At 49.4% G+C, this 17,471-nt stretch overlaps 1 protein-coding gene across 3 annotated transcripts in view; it reads left to right on the forward strand.

Moving 5' to 3' along the window:
• The window catches only part of NTN3 (netrin 3), a 100,532-nt gene that overhangs the window by 78,546 nt on the left and 4,515 nt on the right, over positions 1-17,471 (forward strand). The window contains exons 6-8 of one of the 3 annotated variants that reach the window (XR_002908056.3): positions 5,046-5,120; positions 8,716-9,733; positions 13,911-14,050. Coding sequence is in view for 1 of the 3 variants with exons in the window: in XM_024198903.3 (XP_024054671.1) it covers positions 5,046-5,120; positions 8,716-9,044 (404 nt within the window). In the remaining 2 variants the exon portion in view is untranslated. Of the gene's footprint in view, positions 1-5,045; positions 5,121-8,715; positions 11,634-13,910; positions 14,051-17,471 lie in introns of those variants that run through there. The other 2 variants (XR_002908055.3, XM_024198903.3) reach the window with 2 other exon arrangements.

Here is a 17,471-nt window from a genome sequence, read left to right on the forward strand (position 1 = left end):
TTAATCTTCAGCTGATAAGCTTCTAGTAGCATTGTGTGTGGGGAGACTGGGACGGAATGGTGGGGTGGCACAGTGAAGGGGGGGTGATCTTTGGGAAATCTTTATAGCTTTTACAAATAATAGTACTAATAATAATTTCTAGTCTTTTTAAAGCACTTCACTTTTTCCTCTGAAACCCTCCCGGTTTCTTCAAGAGAAATCGCTCAATTCCCTAGAAACATGTTTTTCTAACTAAGTAGATTAGTTTACATCTTGTGGCACTTAAAAACATTATTATTATACCAAAAAAAAAAAAAGGCTCAGATTTATGGCTCTTTCTCAGGCCAGATCTCCCTGGCAGTGCTCATTGGCTTTAACTTCTGTTTCTACAAAGCCCTTTCAGCTGCCAGGCTTGCTCTGTCTCTCCTTCTCTTCCCGTCCGCTCTGCACGTCTCATGAACCTCTTCTCCCCAACCAGGGCTTTGCCCCAGGACTATAATCGACTGGCTCACTGCAGGGAGAGGTGTTAGCAAACTGTCACTCATCACAGTCTCTCGTAGACCCCATGTGTGCCACAATTACAACCCTGTTAGGGGATTGGTTACAACACAGTTGTCACTTGACCCCGTTCCAACACCGATAAAGATTATAGTGTAGATGGAACCTAGCCAGGTCCCTGTAATCAGACTAACACTAGGCCATGTATGGCCATCGAGCACTGCCCCCTCCTTCTTTTGCATCTCCTCTCCTTTCAGCTTTCTGGACAACTTCCCGTCCCGTGGCTGGATGTGATTCGGTGCTATGCCACCAGCCCCAGTGCCATCTGCCCAGACTGGTGCTGCTCTCTGATACTTACTGTTGTGAATTCTCTCCCCTGGAGAGTTAGTCTGCCTGCAGATACAGCCAGTACTTGGCCCAGTGAGCTGCTGGTCCTGACAGGGCCCTTAGCGCCCCACAGCATTAGTGACACAGGTCTGATCAAGGAATGAGAGCAAAGACTGGCATGAGGTCTTGCAGTGGGATTCTTGACTCACCCTGAATCCTCTTCTGGACAAATCCGCACTTTGTGGGTTCCTTGAATGCTGCATTTGAAGCCTAAGGACAGACGTCGAACACCAAGGCTATGGCTACACTGCCCAGTTAACCTGGGTGATCAGTACCTGGGTCTGAGCACCCAGGTTAGCCTAGCCCACATGTGAGCATCCCCACAGCAACGTCTCAGAGCTGCCCTCCTTGCCTCAGCCATGCTCCCCACCATGGCAGGAGGGACGGGGTGTGTGTGTGTTATATACCTACACTGGGTGAGCTTCCCAGGATTCAATAGACCAACTTTAAAGCAGAATGGTACAAAGCAGCCTTAACACACCGGAGAAGCTGGGGCAGTTGCTAAATCACAATATCTTAAATTGGTGCATTTCACATGTGCCCTATAAACTGGAGCTGGGTGAAAACTTTTCATCAAAACAATTTGCCATTGAGAAATGCCATCATGATGAAAATAATTTTTTCGCAAAATTGTATCAATTTTGATAAAAGTTCATTTTGGGAAAAACGTTTAAAAATGTCAAAACTTCCAGACATGTTGTTTTGAAATTTATTTTATTTTATAATAAAACATTTAAAAAAATAATAAATGGTCAAAATTAAAACAAAATTTTGGTTAAGCTGGGGGGGGAATGTGAATTTTGTTTTTTGAAAATTTGTGAAATTTTGGCTTTTCCTGTTCATTTGGGATGAAAAAAAATGTCAAGCTCTCCAAAGATTTTGTGGAATGGAAAATCCATTTTCGGGGGGGGGAGGGAGGCGCTCTACCATAAACACAACCAAACTGATGGGATGAAATCTGCTCGCCACGGCTGGAGCACTTGGTCCTGAAATAACTCCTATATAGGAGCCAAGACTTTCCAACTGATTAGCTTGAATAACTAGCTCACGAAAGAGTCCAAATATAGTCATTTACGCCAATTAAGGATGTGACCCATAGACTTTCTTAAACTACTATGGAGAAGTTCCTGTACTTTTAATCTGCCCATTGTTCCTTTCACATTTAGCCTTCAGATTTTTAGGTAGACTTGTTACTTCAAGTTATGTTGTTGTGTTTAGTTTTGCTATAATTATTTAAAAAAATAGCAGTGACATTATGGGCTTTCTTCTGGTCTTTCAAACCCTGGTGTAAATCAAGAGTAACTCAGGTAAGATCAACCAGTCAAATTCTCTCCTATTTCCATTGATGTAAATCTACAGTAAGGCTGTGTAAACCAGCTGAGTTGGATTAGATTTGTACTGGTTTAGCCAAGAGCAGATTTCAGCCCACTGGAATAATTCAGGACAGGTAAAGCCAGTATCAGCAAGATCAGAAGCAGCACTGAGCAGTTCTCCAAAAACAGTTAAAAATGATGTGAAGTTCACTCCTTGCACAAGGTCTCAAAAGTCCACTAAAGCCCTGAAAACAGGCTCTGCACAGGAGTGAATTTTGCCCATAAGGCATAAACATAATAAAGTTCTGTCCCAGGTCACCTCTGTCAGAAAGTCAGCCCCATCTGGCAGCAGCTCCCTGGCCTGTGGAATGAGCTGGCCATCTCAGGCCATTTTCCAGGGGAGAAAGGTCCACATCCCAAAACCACCATTGCCAAGGGCACTCGGGCTGCCCACTCAGCAGAGAAGCCGAGGACTGAATGGGCCGTGGAGAACGAACTCTATTCTCTCTCTAGAGCTGTGCCTTAGAGTCACGGTTCAGATCCATTGGTGGTGGTGGATGTGCAGGAAGCTTCCACTGCTGCTGCCCATACTGTATTTGTTCTGTTAATAAAGAAAGGGATTCAGGCCCCAGGACGGGCAATCAAGCATCCTCTGTCAGCACTAGATTCATTCAAAAAGGGAAGGGAGAGAAATGGAAAAACCCAGCATAAATGTCTTTATCATAAAAGTTGCCAGAGTGTGGCTCTGTGCTTCCCTAAATAAAAAGGGAGAGGAGAACAAAGCGAAGCAGGAAAAGACCGGTGGCCCCTGGGCACTGTGAGCCCAGCCGAGGTGGGCAGGGCAAGCTGGGGTAGAGGACAGCGCTCACTCCCCTTTGCTGGGGAATTAGCTTCGTGCTGAGCTGCTTTTATCAGTGACAAATTTGGAGCCGGCAGCACAAAGGCCAGAATAAAAGGGATCAGGGCGGAAAGGGAGAGAGCAGCAGAATCCAGGTCCGTTTGTGTTTCTGGTTTTCTTCCTTTTTTCTTGTGGAAGTTGGCACGGGGAGGTTGGTGTTTTGTTTTGTTTCTTTCTCTCCGATCCCTCTGGCAACCCACAAACAAAGAGAACTTCATTGACTGCTTGCCCTGTCCCAGGGGAAATGTAGCCAAGCTAGACAGAGAATCTGCAAGAGGGGAAGAGAGGAAGAAAGATGGGCTCAGAAAAGCATAACCTAAGCAAAATGTGTGGAGAGAGACAAATTGAGCTGTTCAAAGGATGGTGGCAGAAGAAAGGAATGAAGAGGGGGCTGCTTTGAGAAATCCTTGGGATCAAAGATGTTGGGGAGAAAGGTTCCAGAACTGCTCTGCTCTTCATACAAAGCTGTGGCTTCCAGCAATAGACATAAAAAGGCTGGCCTATGGCATGAGCCCAGCCCTATGGAACGTGGCCAGATCAGGGAGCGCAACGCCCTGTGCTGTGCCAAAGACCTGAAATGATGCTGCATGTCCACAAAGGACACCTCCCCGGCCACATCCCAGCAGCACAATGCCCCCCATGGGCGGGAGGTGGCGTGTGTTCAGGTTATTCAGGGAAACACCTCCTGCAGCAGAGCAGACTCCTACACTGTTGGTGTGCTGTGAGGTGGGGAGATGGAACGTGTTCAAACATGCCTATCTGTGGCTGGACTCTCCCATTCCTGTTGTCTCCATACTCACAGCCTTGGTGTTACCCTCGACTCCAATCTCCTTCTCCTCCCACATCCCCCATATTTGCAGATCTGCAGCACTCCTCCTGTGTGATCCTGCCTTGATTTCACCACCTCTCCCTTTGCATCTCCTCTCCCTTGGACTCCTGCAACTCCCTCCTCTGTTTCCCAGCGCTCCAGGGCCTGGCATGTGCAGAACTGCATTGCTCCTGCCTCCTCACACTCATGAGGAAGCTTGATCCCATCCCATGCCATAGACAGTTCCACTGACTTCCCGTCTGCATCAGAATACAGGTCAAAAGGATTCTACATAGGCCAAGTTCATCCCTGGAGTAACACCCTTAACTTCAGTGGAATTACATGAGTTTGGCACAATGTGTTCTAACTCCCTCTTTGGGACTTTCTCCAGCACATCCTAAGGGACATGGGGCCAGAATCTCAGCTGGTGTAACTCAGTGTAGTTTTGTTGGCTTTGATGGAGCTATGCTGACTTACATCAGCTGAAGATCTGACCTCTCTGGGCCTCTCTCCCAGCTCCTTTATTTAGCTAGCATCAGCCTCATTCTCACAATCTGGCTATTGATGGTGCAAGAACCTTCTCCTTTGCTGCTCCTACCACCTGGGACACCTTGCCTCTATTACTCCACTGTCCATCTCAAATCTAAGCTGAGGATACATTTTCTCCCTCGCTTATGGCTATTATTATTTAATATTCTCAAATATTATCCCAAGAGACCCAGTCAGAATCCATTATGCTAGAAGCTGTGCAAACACATACAAAGACAGTCCCTGTCTGAAGAGTTTAAAATCTGTGCCTCTTGATTTCTCTCAGCCATCGCTGTTATTTATTATTAGCTCTACAGTTTTATTATCCACAGCTGCTGTAAATCGGTAGAGCTCAGCTGAAGTCAGAGGAGCTTCATCAACTGAGGATCTGGCTCAAAAGCTCTAGAGTGTTTGAGGATTCAGTTTGTCTGAAATCTGCTGTATGAAATTATATTGCCTTTTATTGGTCTTTGCCCCAGGTGGGTGATTCATTGTTAATGCCAGCGTACAGTGCCGCAGGTGAGAGATGCAAACTTCCCCTAGCCTCTCCTTCCCCCCGGTTGTTATGGTTTTGCTTGTATGGGGTTTGTTTGAAACTACTCAGCGCTTAGTTTGCTCTGTTCCTTCTCTGCAGACTGTGATTCGTACTGCAAGCCAGCCAAAGGCAACTACAAGATTAATATGAAAAAATACTGCAAGAAGGATTATGGTAAGCAGCTCTTCCTTCCTGAAGTCAACTTTGCAGGGAAGAAGAGTGAGGAAAAGGGCCAGTAGACACCTGCAGCCAGGCCTTGGATCAGCGAGCCCAGTCCTGGGATGGGAGCAGAATTAGACTGTCCCACCCTGTTCTGTCAGAACATCTCACCCTGCCCTACATGGGTCGTGCTTTTCTGGTGTGGGAGGAGAATTCAGTCTGTGTTCACTCCATCCAAGCTTCCCCCACCCTCTGATCCTCTCCTATTGGGCCTCAATCTAGCCAGAGATCCAGCAGCTAACAGAGAGGCATCCAAGGTCAGCAGTGACCAAAAGTCATTGCCATCTGGTGGTAGTTCGATGGCCCATGGTGGTCTCCGGCCAGTGGCGGACTGGTGTCGACATCCCCTGTCTTTCCTCAGCTGACCCTCACCCTCACTGTAAGAGATGGCAATCAGCACCCTAGTTGGTAGAGATGCTAAAAATTAAAGGCTTTCTTGTCCAATGGCTTGAATATGCACTTGCGGGCAGGAATCTGAGAATTTGGTGTTTTCATTCTCTGATTTGCACCTGCAGTCAGGAAGTCAGGGCTACAATTACTCAGGGTTAATTTAATTTAATGAAGGGCGCCAATTTTCCAGACACTTCAAGGGAAGCCTTCCTTCCCCAAATTCACCCCGAATACACATGGAGTCTAGGTGAGCCTCTCACTTCTTGAGGTCATCCGTCTACAGTGCTGAAGTGCACCAATGAGGGAGTGCTGGAAGCTAGTGCTGCCACTGCCCGTCTGGTACCTGCTGTGGAGGCAAAATGAGACCTTCGGTCTCTGGGGCTATCAGTCTGGCCCTTTCCACCAGCATGAAATTCATTAAAGCAAACCTTTTAAACCATTCCATGCCCTCTCCCCCTCTGTCCCTCCCTGCCTGCCAGATACCTTACAAAGAACATTTTCTCTGTACTCTTGTTGTCTGAGGGGTCTTGGGAGAAAGCTGATGTGAATCGCCACTGTGAGGCCAGGCTGGGCGGATGCTGACTGCACGTTGTTAATCACTGTGACACGGGGCCATTCACACTCGGGCATGGAGGGAGGTTCACTGGAGAGAGCTGTTTGATTGATCTTCCACAGGAACCCTTGGCTCCATCTGAAAAGATGGTTTTGGCAAGGTGGAGAGCAAAAGAAATGGCTGTCAGATGGCTCTGAGTCAGGGGGTGGGGGAGGAGGCTGGAGTGAATGGGAGTTTGGAGAGAGAAGAGCTCACCAGAACTAGCCCTTCCATTCAGCTAGACTTTCTTGCAACTTTAACCCATTTACGTTTCTCAGGACTTTCAGTGGAAGGGCTCCAGCTAGCCACCTGTGCCATACGTGCCCATAATAGAGTCATGGGAGCTTGTAGATCCCCCGTAAAAGGAATTCTAAATGTGGGTCATTTCAGTGTTGAAAAATTCAAAATTGTTTTAGCCGGCTGTGGCGGGGCGATGACTCACCGGCACAGCACCTCCTGCTGGCCATCTCGGGAATTAGCTCTTTCCAGCCTGGAGCACCTTCTGCAGGCCGGTGTCTCGCCTGCCGCTGGCCCCATGTCCTTCCCAGACCCCGGTGCCCTTTGCCCAGGGGTCCTGCCCACCGCAGTACCCCCTCACTCTGGGTCTCCCCTTCCAGGGGAACCCCCCAACACTCTAAACCCATCTTGCCTCAGTGGCTACTGCCAGTCATCATCTAGCCCCTCTCACTGGGGCAAACTGCAGTCTGTAAACCACTCATCATCGGCAAGGGGGGTTAGGACCCTCACTGGGGCAAACTGCAGTCTGTAAACCACTCATCATCGGCAATGGGGGTTAGGACCTGCTGCCTTTGCCTGTCTCTGGGCTGCCCCTCTGCAGCTCCAGTACCCTTTTTGGCCTTCTAGCAAGGCCTACAGCCTGGGGTTTTACTAGGCTGGAGCTCCCCAGCTCCCTCTGCCTTTCCCCAGCACTGCTCCACCTCAGGTACCCTTCTCAGGTCCCAAGCAGCCCAGTACTTCTCTCTCAGGAGCTAGAGAGAGAGTCTCTTTTTCTCAGCCTCTGGCCCTCAGCCCTTTTATCAGGCCAGCTGTGGCCTGATTGGGGCGTGGCCCCATCTGTGGCTGCTTTCCCCAATCAGCCTAGCTTTTCCCCACCACAGCCCTCTCCCAGGGCTGTTTTAAGCCCTTCAGGGCAGGAGTGGGGTGACCACCTCACTACACCAGCAAATATCTATTGAGCCACAAAACTCTAATTTCCAGGTACTTTCCAGCTATTTCTTTTAGGATGACCCCTGATTTTCCTCCTCAATCCCTGAGCTGCTCTTTGTACTTATGGGCCCCATATGAGCACCTCACAAATAGGCATGACTTTATCCTCACAACACTCCTGAGAGCCAGGGAAACATTCTCCCCATGGAGAACTGAGGCACAGAGAGATTGTAAGTGACTGGCTCCAGGTCATGTAAGGAGTCTGTGACAGAGCTAGGAACTGAGTGCACATCTCCTGAGTCACAGGCTACAAACACCCAGGACCACCCATAGCCCATCCAGCCAAGCATCTGTTACAACTGCTTGTTGGGAGTCCCGTCACTGGGTTGTGGTTGGGGAGGTCTGAGGCATTAATGTGGCCTCATTCTGAAACCTGACACAGGTTTTACCCCCGCATAACCTCAACAAAGTTAACCCCAATTAACACCAATGTCAGTGAAGGGAGAATCAGGCCTTCCAGCTCTTTTTGCTGCCCTGTGTCTTCCAGGGCCAAATCACTGCCTTTCCACTTTGGTTTCACCACCGTCCTGCCCCTTCCTCATGCACTTGGCCTGAGATGAAATCATGTTTGGCCAGCAAACCTCAGAACCATATCAAAGTCCCAAAGCAGGGTGGATGTCACTGACTAGCAAAGCGTGTCTGAAAAGGAAAATTAAGCAACATCTTGTCCTCCTGCAGTGCAGGTGGAATTTGGAGGCTCAGTAGGCTCCTGAAGTCTGCCTTTTCTGAGCACTCAGCAGTCCCAGTCATCCTCTGGACCACAGACAGCTGTGCCCTGGGGGCCTGTTGCTTTAAGAAGCATGGGGATAGCCGTGCTGAATAAGGCTGGTCAAAAAATGCTAATCACTTTTCACTGGCAATTTTGGAAAATTGATATGAGTTTGGGGGGAGAGGGGGGTAAATTTTCCAGTTTTTCATAAAAAACAAAAACAAAAAAAGTTGGTGATTTTTTTTTTCATTTTTTGTTGGAAATTTTACCAAAACTAGAATTTTTTTACTGAAAAATGTATTGTGAGCATTTTTGTTTTCATCACAAAGCCATTTCTCATCCCCAAAAACTGTTTTGATGGAAAAATTCCAAGCGTCTCTAATGCCAAGTCACCGAGTGTTGTGGTGAGAAGACATAACTAGATCTTGTGGAATTGGTCCATCGAGAAGCTGCAGTGCAACAGGATAGAGTGTTTTCTTAAAGGGTGGATGGTTCCCCTGTCAGAGCAGAAACAATCCCGCAAAGATTGAGCCATGGAAATTTGCCTGTTGCCAGAACAAGGGGGTCGGGGAGGAGAGTATCATCGCTGACTCTTGCTCTACTCTCAGCGTCTCTCTTTGTCTCTCCCCCAGTTGTCCAAGTGAATGTCTTAGACATGGAGACAGTGGCCAACTGGGCTAAGTTCACTGTCAACGTCCTCTCGGTCTACAAGTGCCGCGATGAGCGTGTGAAGCGTGGTGATAACTTCCTGTGGATCCACATGAAAGACCTGGCCTGCAAGTGCCCCAAGATCCAAATCAGCAGAAAATACCTTGTCATGGGGATCAGCGAAAACCCCACTGACCGACCAGGACTCATGGCTGACAAGAACAGCCTAGTTATCCAATGGCGGGATGCCTGGACCCGGCGTCTGCGGAAACTGCAGCGGCGGGAGAAGAAGGGGAAGTGTTTGAAACCATGATGGGCTTTGTGTCTGTCGCTTACTAAAGTCCCCGCCCTATGCGCATTCTTCAGACTGTTCCCCAGAGACTCTGTATATATATATAGCGTGAACAGACTCTCCTGTCTATAGTGTATATTTGCGATGGGTTCCTTTGTGTGCGTGAAGGCCTGGGTGTGCCTGGGGGTGTGTGTGTCCTTAATGTTGATTAAAAGTAACACAGTAAGGACAAGCCTTTAAAGAGGAGTGAAGTGGAGGATGAGCCCAGTGTTGCTAGGTCTGAAGTTGCTCAGAGGATATAAGCAAAAGGCCTCTCCGTCAGGGCCCCTCTCCTGTGGGCGTCTCATTGTTTCTGATCTCTCTTCACTTTCGGGGGTGAGCTCCAGGCCCTGCCTGCTCCCAGTGTCCGAGCGCAAGTCCTCAGCTCTTCACTCAGCCACGGTATACCTGGGTGTGGACTAGTCTAAGCTCTTCAGTCCCCTTCCCATCCATAGCAGCTGAGACTAGCCTGGTGTCAGTTCATGGATTATGAGGCCAAAAGAGACCATTGTGATCATCTCGTTTGCCCTCCTGCATAGCACAGGCCAGAGAACTTCCCTGACTTAACTTCCCCCATTCCCATCTTCTACCCTATTTCAGGTCACCCTGAAGGGAAAGCAAAAGCATTGGACATAGAGGGTCAGATTCTTCTGTCATATATACTGGTATAGGTAAGGAGTAAGTGCATGGCTTGCTAATGGATTTCCATATGCATACAGTATGAGAGGAGATTCCAGCCCTGGAGTTCCATGAAAAACCAAAGTGTCTAATTTGCCAGTTACATCATGTTTATGTTGATACACCATCATTGATTTCACTGATGTGACACAGTGAGAATCAGGCCCTTTGGGTTTATTCAGCCACTGCTGGAATGCACCAGCCCCCACCTGCAGACTGGTCTTAGCCAAGGTCACTGCCAAAGGCCTTCTTATATCCTCTCAGAAAATGTGTACGTTTGTGGGGGCAGATCCTCAGCTGGTGCAAATCAGCCAATTTGCATCAGCTGAGGATCTGGCTCGACATGCATAATTCAGCTGTGGGCCTGATTCTGCCCTGCTTTTCACCCAATGTAGTTATTTTCATCTGGGCCAAAGGACTGTGAAAAGCTGCGATTCAGACTTGGACAATGATTTGCAGAGGTGTAAATGGGGGCAGAAGGTGAAATCCCAGGAAGATCGAGTCCTCAGGGTGTTTTTATGCTTCCCCAGCCCTCTGAGTCTCAAGGGGGCAGGATTGATAAAGCAAAGCTAATGCACTGGTGGTTATGGTGAGAAGCTCTAGTTCACCAGGGCAAGGGAATTGTAGTCCCTTGACACAGGCACATTCCAAATGGGCACAGAGTGGGCCTGGGTGGCTGTTGGATTGGATCTACTCAGAGGGCAGGAAATGGTGCAGCAAGATAACGGAGCAGCCTGAAAACAGTGTGTGGCGGGATGATCCCTGTAAACCAATTGCCGTGGGCACCTGTGGCTCAGGGAGATGTTACGCTGTAGAGCAGTTTAAGACTGAGGCTCGTTGGCAGAGCTGTGTGAGGGCCCAGGCCTGGCACAGGGGACTTTGCAGGTTAAGATACTGGCAGAATTGTGTTTTAGCTCAGGAATGGAAGAGTGTTTTGAGGCCAGACTGAGGTGACCTGTATGGTGATGCGGGACTGAACACCAGGAGGTGTTTTGGGGCATGATTAAGGTACATTAGCAGAGCTGGCTGAAGGCCCAGAATTGGCTTAGCAAAGCTCTTTGAGGTCAGGAATGTCATGCACTGAAGGCCCATGAAAGCTGGCAGAACAAGGGGTTGCTGAAAATCAAAATTGTATAGCTGTGGGAGGACCAGAGACAGACTAGCAAATGGTCATGTGAGGTGTGCTGACTGGACTAGTTTGCCCAGTGCCTGCCTTTGCTGTTCTCACTGCAGACAGTACTAGCAGGCGCACCCTTGTGTTTGCATTAGTACAAGGAGCAGAGTGGAAATGCACATTCCTGACACCTAGTCACTACTCGTGTTATTTACATTCAGCCACCATCATGGGATGGTCTTTGAATTACATTCTATTCCCCCCGCCCCAGCAATTCATGTCACCTGGGACCATACATGTGGGGCCATGTTTACTTACAATGCCAATACCTGGCCAATTGTTGAAGTCAATTGCAAAAAACCCACCCTTTTCTCCAGGGGGGCTTGAGTTCACACTGCAGCCTGATTCTCCTCTCATACCAATTTTACACCAGTGCAACTTGCTTGACTTGAGTGCAGTTACTCCTCATTTACCTGGTATAAGTGTGATCAGGACCAGACCCACAGTGTGCTGTGTCACACATATTTTGCACACCCACTGAACACCAAAGCCCTGATTCTGATCTCATTGACACCCATGTAATTCCAGAGCAACACCATTAAAGCCACCTGAGGTACCCTGGATTTACATGGATGTAACTGACCTCAGGAGTTGACCCCCCCCCCCCCCCAAAAGCCATTGCTGTGCTAGGAACTGTCATTTCCTAACCAATTTACACCATGGGGCAAACTCAGGCCTGGTGTAAGCAGCTGCAATGCCATTTCTGACTATGCTTAGGGAAGGAGCTGTACAATGGTTTATTATTGTAGGGTTACAAATAAAGCCCATTTTGTTTATGGCCCTACTAATGTATTCTAGCAGAACAACACTCTAGCAGCCTTCAGGGCTCATTTTTGGCCTCTGAGCCATACCAATGCCCCCTCCATTCCGTGTCAATCCCCCTACCTACTTCTGATACATGCAAAGGGGCACATAGAGTCTGACTGCAGAATAAGCTAGCGTGACAGCTGCCTACTGCAGGGAGGGGTGGGAGGCCAAGACCTGTCTCCTGGGACACTGGAATACTGGCTAGGGCATGGTGGAGCGGCGTGAATGCCCAACGCCAGGTTACTAACCTGTGAGCTGGTGATTATATGGGGGGCAGGGCTCCCAGAGTTGCACTGAATGTAGTAATTGACATAATGGCCACAGGCGCCTTGACAAGTAACAGACTCGTGTGTTTCTAACACAGTTGTGACACTGGCCCATTCATAGCATAGTAACTGCTCATCCCTCGGGTCACCTGCGTTGATGTAGCGGCTTGACAGGGCTTTGAGCGAACTCGCTCGCTCCTGGGGTTAAATGTTACAGGTACTTTCTGTTTAAAATGTTCCTGTGAATTACAGCCACATAGTGAGAACAAACGTCATGTCCCCTCCTGCTCCACATGCACCCCCTGTGATCTCAGGTGGGAGGACAAGGGTGGCGCACAATCTGTTCAGGTGCCAGTTGATGGGGAAAATGCACAGAGTACTCATTCCCTGCTTTAGCCTAATGTGACTCTACCTTCCCATCCCTCCAGTGTTGGTGAGCCACAGAACCTGGTCCACCCCCACCTTACCCTGTGTGCAGTCAGTTACACTAGTGCAACGTGGTCATGCAACCCGTTACCAACTAATGGGCCAGACCCTCAGTTGTTGCAGCCTGTCATAACTCCACGGAGGGCAATAGAAGCACTTCTACTTCACATCAGCTGAGGAGCTGGCCCAGGAATGGGAGTGTTTGACTCCCCTTTGCAGCACACAGGGTGCAGGCTAGGCGAGAATCAGGCCCACAGGCCTCTGCAGTGGCGTGATGGGCCCCGGTCAACTCCCATTGAAGCCTAAAGAGGCTTGTTCTGCTGGCTTCTATGGGCACAGTCGCCGTCACTTTCGCTGTCCCTAGTTTCTTGGGGGTAGGGGAGACGGAGTGTGTGTGTGTATCTGTGTGTGTGCGCACGTGTGCTGCTGTTCCTGTTCTGCAACAAAGACCCTCTCAAAGCAAACAGGAAAGTGTGCAGCTGTCACAGTAACCGCTTAACTCCCAAGCTGCTAGGCACAAACCAAGAGAAGGGTTTTTTTATGGGTTTTGCATGGTCACTGAGAACGGATGCTCCTGGGTGAATGTGCTGCAGAGAATTTCTCACTTTCTCATGCACTAAATGTCACTTGGGCTGTATTTTTGGGGGGAGGGAACTCACCCTACATAGAGCTGCGGCACAAGTGCATCTTAAATCACACCTACACCCTGAGTGGGGCTGCAGGGGTGCTGAAGCTGCCTGCTGACCATCTGTACAAGGGGTGGATTTCACTGCTGTAGCTTATGAACCTTGGGTGCCCAGACTGCAGCCTAAGGGTCAAATCCAGCCCAGCCCAGCCTAAAACACAGCTCACTGCTGCTCTCTCCGTACCAGGTGAGGACGAAACTGTAGGGTTTGACAGCTGGTGAACTCAGACCACAAGCCATTTCGCGTCATATTCCTTTACTGAGCAAGTAAATGCTATGGTTGACATTTGCAAAGCTGTCTAGGGGAGTTAGATGCTGCTCTAATTAAAGAGGCACATCTACAGCCCCTAGGCTGCTTGGAGACTCGCAGTCTATGACTGTGTGCCTTTACTTTGTATTTAAACATACAACCATATAAGGGCAGATTCAGGACAGTTTTTGGTGTTCTGGCAAGTTGTCCTTGAACATTGCAACGTTTGGGCACCCAGAATGGTATGACATGGGCTGAGCCAGCTGCAAGAAACACCATCTCCCTGTCCCTCTTCTCAGGCCAGCTTTGGACCTCTAGGTTATAACATGTATGTCGTGTCAATAGTTTCCAAAATGCAACAGAGCAAAAGAATTGGAGGGAGGCTATGGACCAGGCCATCTCCATGAAATACTGTTGAATATGTAAAAAAATAACAACCAATGTTATGGAACATAGTGTAACATATATAAGATATGTACTTTTTCTTTTTTATTATTATTGTTTTTAATAACACGAGTCTAATGTGTATTGCCTGCCTAATTTGGTGTTTTCTTTCCCTGAGACTGCAGTTTGCATTTGGCTTTTGATGCTAAACTGCTGATGACACCGGACATGGGTTCTGCTGCTTCTTAATTGCACCAGTAAGGCCTCTTGGAAGAATGCCTCACGCAGAGCACAAGGCAGGTGCTCAGCACAGCTGGGGTAAATGTGCTTACTTACATCAGCTGAAGATCTGTGAGTTTGCGGGGTGGGAGGCACTGAGACCCAGGCTGGATTCCAAAGGAAGAGGCTCAAGGGATCCCATCAAGATCAAAACCAAGGGCCCTGATTCTGAGCTCACTTAAATGAAATTCACCCCTGGGCCTATGCACACTGATTAAGTCCCACCTGCTCTGAGTGGTGCCTAGACTTTGGGCTGGTATTCTGCACAGGAGTGAAGGTCACTCTTACCCGCATTTTACTCTGGTGCAACCCCATTTGCTTCAGTAACTAGACATGGGTGTATGAGTGAAACCAAAATCAGGCACTGGGGCCAACTCTCTGCTGGCAACGATTGGTGCAGCTCCATGGCAATCACTGGACTTGGGGAAGTTTGCACCAGTAGAAAATGTGCTGTCGTATTTTTAAAATTGCCTGTAGCTTTGTTACTAGCGCCACCTTTGATTATGAAAAATGCCTGGGCAGCTCCTCAGCTGGTGTAGATCAGCATGGCTGCATGGAATTACAACAGTCTACAACAGCTGAGGAGCTGGCTCAGACCTCTGAAAGTGGTACAGCAAAGAGCCCATTTCTCTCCACTTGGTGAAGCTTAAAGAAAGGCTGGTCAGTAACCGCACAGAAAACTGCCATTGAGGCGAGTAGGGGATGGAGCATGCACACACTTACTGGTCGCACTTATAGTAAGGGTCCTCTTACAAAAAGTTTACAAAAGGTGGATAAATAATTAACAGATGCTATAAGCATGTGACAGATATGAGTGGTATGTGTGACAGCGGGTTATAAACAAATCAGGAGGCAGTGTTACAGATGATTATATGTAATCTATTGACCTGTTGGATTGTATAACAATCTGTAATAAATGATGGACTATTTATTAAACCATCTATTAACATTTTATTAACCCTTTATAAGCTATTTAGAAACAGACTCTGAAAATAGTGGGTGCCACTGACTAGCAGGCATATTAACCTCAATAGCATATTAACCTCAAAGCTTCCTGAGCAAATTTTCTCACTTTTGTCACTTCTTGACCCTTCTTCCAGTCCATATTAAATGCCACTTCTTCCATACAAAGCCCTGGCGCACCTCGCCTCTGGCTGCTGAGAACGGCCATTTACTTCCAGTTCTGAAGGTGGTTTTAATCGATGACAGACTTTACCTCTAACTCTGGAGTTACCAGGTTTCCTTAATAGCCTCTTGTGAGGATTTAATCAAAAATTCAACCCTGAAATTCCAAGTGAGTCACACCACCAGCCCCCATCCACTCTCCTGGTTCTAAAGGACCTAGCAGGCTGGGGAGAAGTCAGGCTTAGTTTGTTACATGCGGCTCGATGATTGAATATTCTTTGGTTAATCTAAATCGAATCTCTTCTATTGATGCGTCTTACTTTTAAGCCCTGAAGCAGAGCTCTGTGGAGCTGGAAAGCTTGTCTCTCTCGCCAACAGAAGTTGGTCCAATGAAAGATATCACCTCTCCCACCTTGCCGCTCGAATAGCCAGGGCCAACACAGCTACAACAACACTGCAAACATACTTTTAATCTAATCTGTCTGTCTGTCTATCCTCACCAGCATTTTTAATGTGCCTCTCATAATGCCTAGGCACCAGAGCTACAGTTAAGGATTGCCCTGAAATTTGTAGAGTTTAGGGCCAGAGGGTCCACCAGCTCATTCAGTCTGACCTCCTGTTTGTCACAGGCCACCAACACAACCCAGTCACTTGCACACTAAAGCCATCAATAAAAATAAGACCAAAGTATTACAGCCCTCAGGAGACGAGGCTGTTCTGTGCCACAGGCAGAGAACAGAAGGGACTGAGGTGCGCTAATGCCTGAGGCCCAGCAGGTTTTGTTCCACATCTGGAGCCATCTGACCAAGAATACTGTGCCCTGTTCCTAGAGACGCATTGCTCTGGCTGCGGACAGGATGAGATAGTATATCCAGGCATGCCACTGTCACCACCCCCATCACTTACTTAGCTGCCCACTGATCACTGTGCCCCACAGCTCCAGGCACAGGAAAGCCAGAGACACTGATGGAGAGTGAGCCAGCCTGACCCTCCCTGACATCTTGGAGGAAGTTAGTTAACTGAGGCTAGGATTTCCAAAAGAGACTAAGGGAGTTAGGCACCCAATTCCCATTGGAATTCAATGAGATCTGGGTGCTTAACTCCTTTGAAATCCCAGTCTGTGCCCATAAAACTTACCTTATACCATGGCACTCTCTAGACCAGGGGTTCTCAAACTGGGGATCATGACCCCTCAGGGTCATATTACCTGGGGGGTCACGAGCTGTCAGCCTCCACCCCAAACCCCGCTTCACCTCCAGCATTTATAATAGTGTTAAATATTTTTAAAAGTGTTTTTAATTTATAAAGTGGGGGTAGCACTCAGAGGCTTGCTGTGTGAAAGGGGTCACCACTACAAAAGTTTGAGATGAGAATGACTGCTCTAGACCTCCATGCATTGGCAGCAACAAAAGACTGTTATCCTAATTGTGGAGTAGCCACTAGAGGGCAATGCAACAGGCACAATGCAAATCTGTTATACACGCACATAATTGTATAAAGTATGCTGGAGACACTAGTGTAGCTAGTGGGGTGCAGGGGAAGCAGCTGCTTCCCCCATCACATTTTTGAAAAGCGGCGCCTAAACGGGCCTCGCAGCTGTCCACCCCTTCCCTAGCTCACTTCCTCCTCCTCCCCTCCCCTGAAGGCTCCGCCCACCTGCTCCTCCCCCTCCCCTGCTTCCCACGAATCACACATTAGCGGGAAGTCTAAAAAGAAGCAGGAGGCAGGCCGGCAGCAGCAGCAGGTAAACTTGGAGGGGGAGATGCAAGAAGGAGGGCTCCGGGGAGACGAGACGAGACGAGACGAGGCGCGGCGCGGCGCGGCCCAGTCCGACCGGCTCCCACTGGCCCCGGCCAAGCTGCTCCGGCCGGCCCCAGTGGCCTCGGCACCAGCCCGGTCCCGGCGGCTCCGGCCGAGCGCGGCGGCCTCCTTCTGGCCCTGGCGGCTCTGGCGCGGCTCGGCCCCAGCAGCTTCGGCTCGGCCCGGGCCCCGCGGCGCCAGCCCGCTCCCGGCCTTGGCGGCTCCGGCCGAGTGCGTGGGCCCACTCCCGGCCCTGGCAGCTCCGGCCCAGCTCGGCTCCAGCGGCACCGGCCGAGCACCCCAGTGGCTCTGGCCCCAGCGGCTTCGGCTCGGACCCCGCGGTGCCGGCCTTGAAGGCTCCGTCTGAGCGCGCCGGCCCGCTCCCGGCCCTGGCAGCTCCGGTCCCGGCCCCAGCAGCGCCGGCCGAGCACCCCTGGCGGCTCCGGCCCCAGCGGCTCTGGCTCGGCCTGGGCCCCACAGCGCTGGCCCGCTCCCGGCCTTGGAGGCTCCGGCCCGGCTCGGCCCTGACCCCAGC

The sequence above is a fragment of the Terrapene carolina genome, unplaced genomic scaffold (genome assembly GCF_002925995.2).
Source record: "Terrapene carolina triunguis isolate 2854851 unplaced genomic scaffold, T_m_triunguis-2.0 Scaffold67, whole genome shotgun sequence".
Taxonomy (NCBI): domain Eukaryota; kingdom Metazoa; phylum Chordata; order Testudines; family Emydidae; genus Terrapene; species Terrapene triunguis.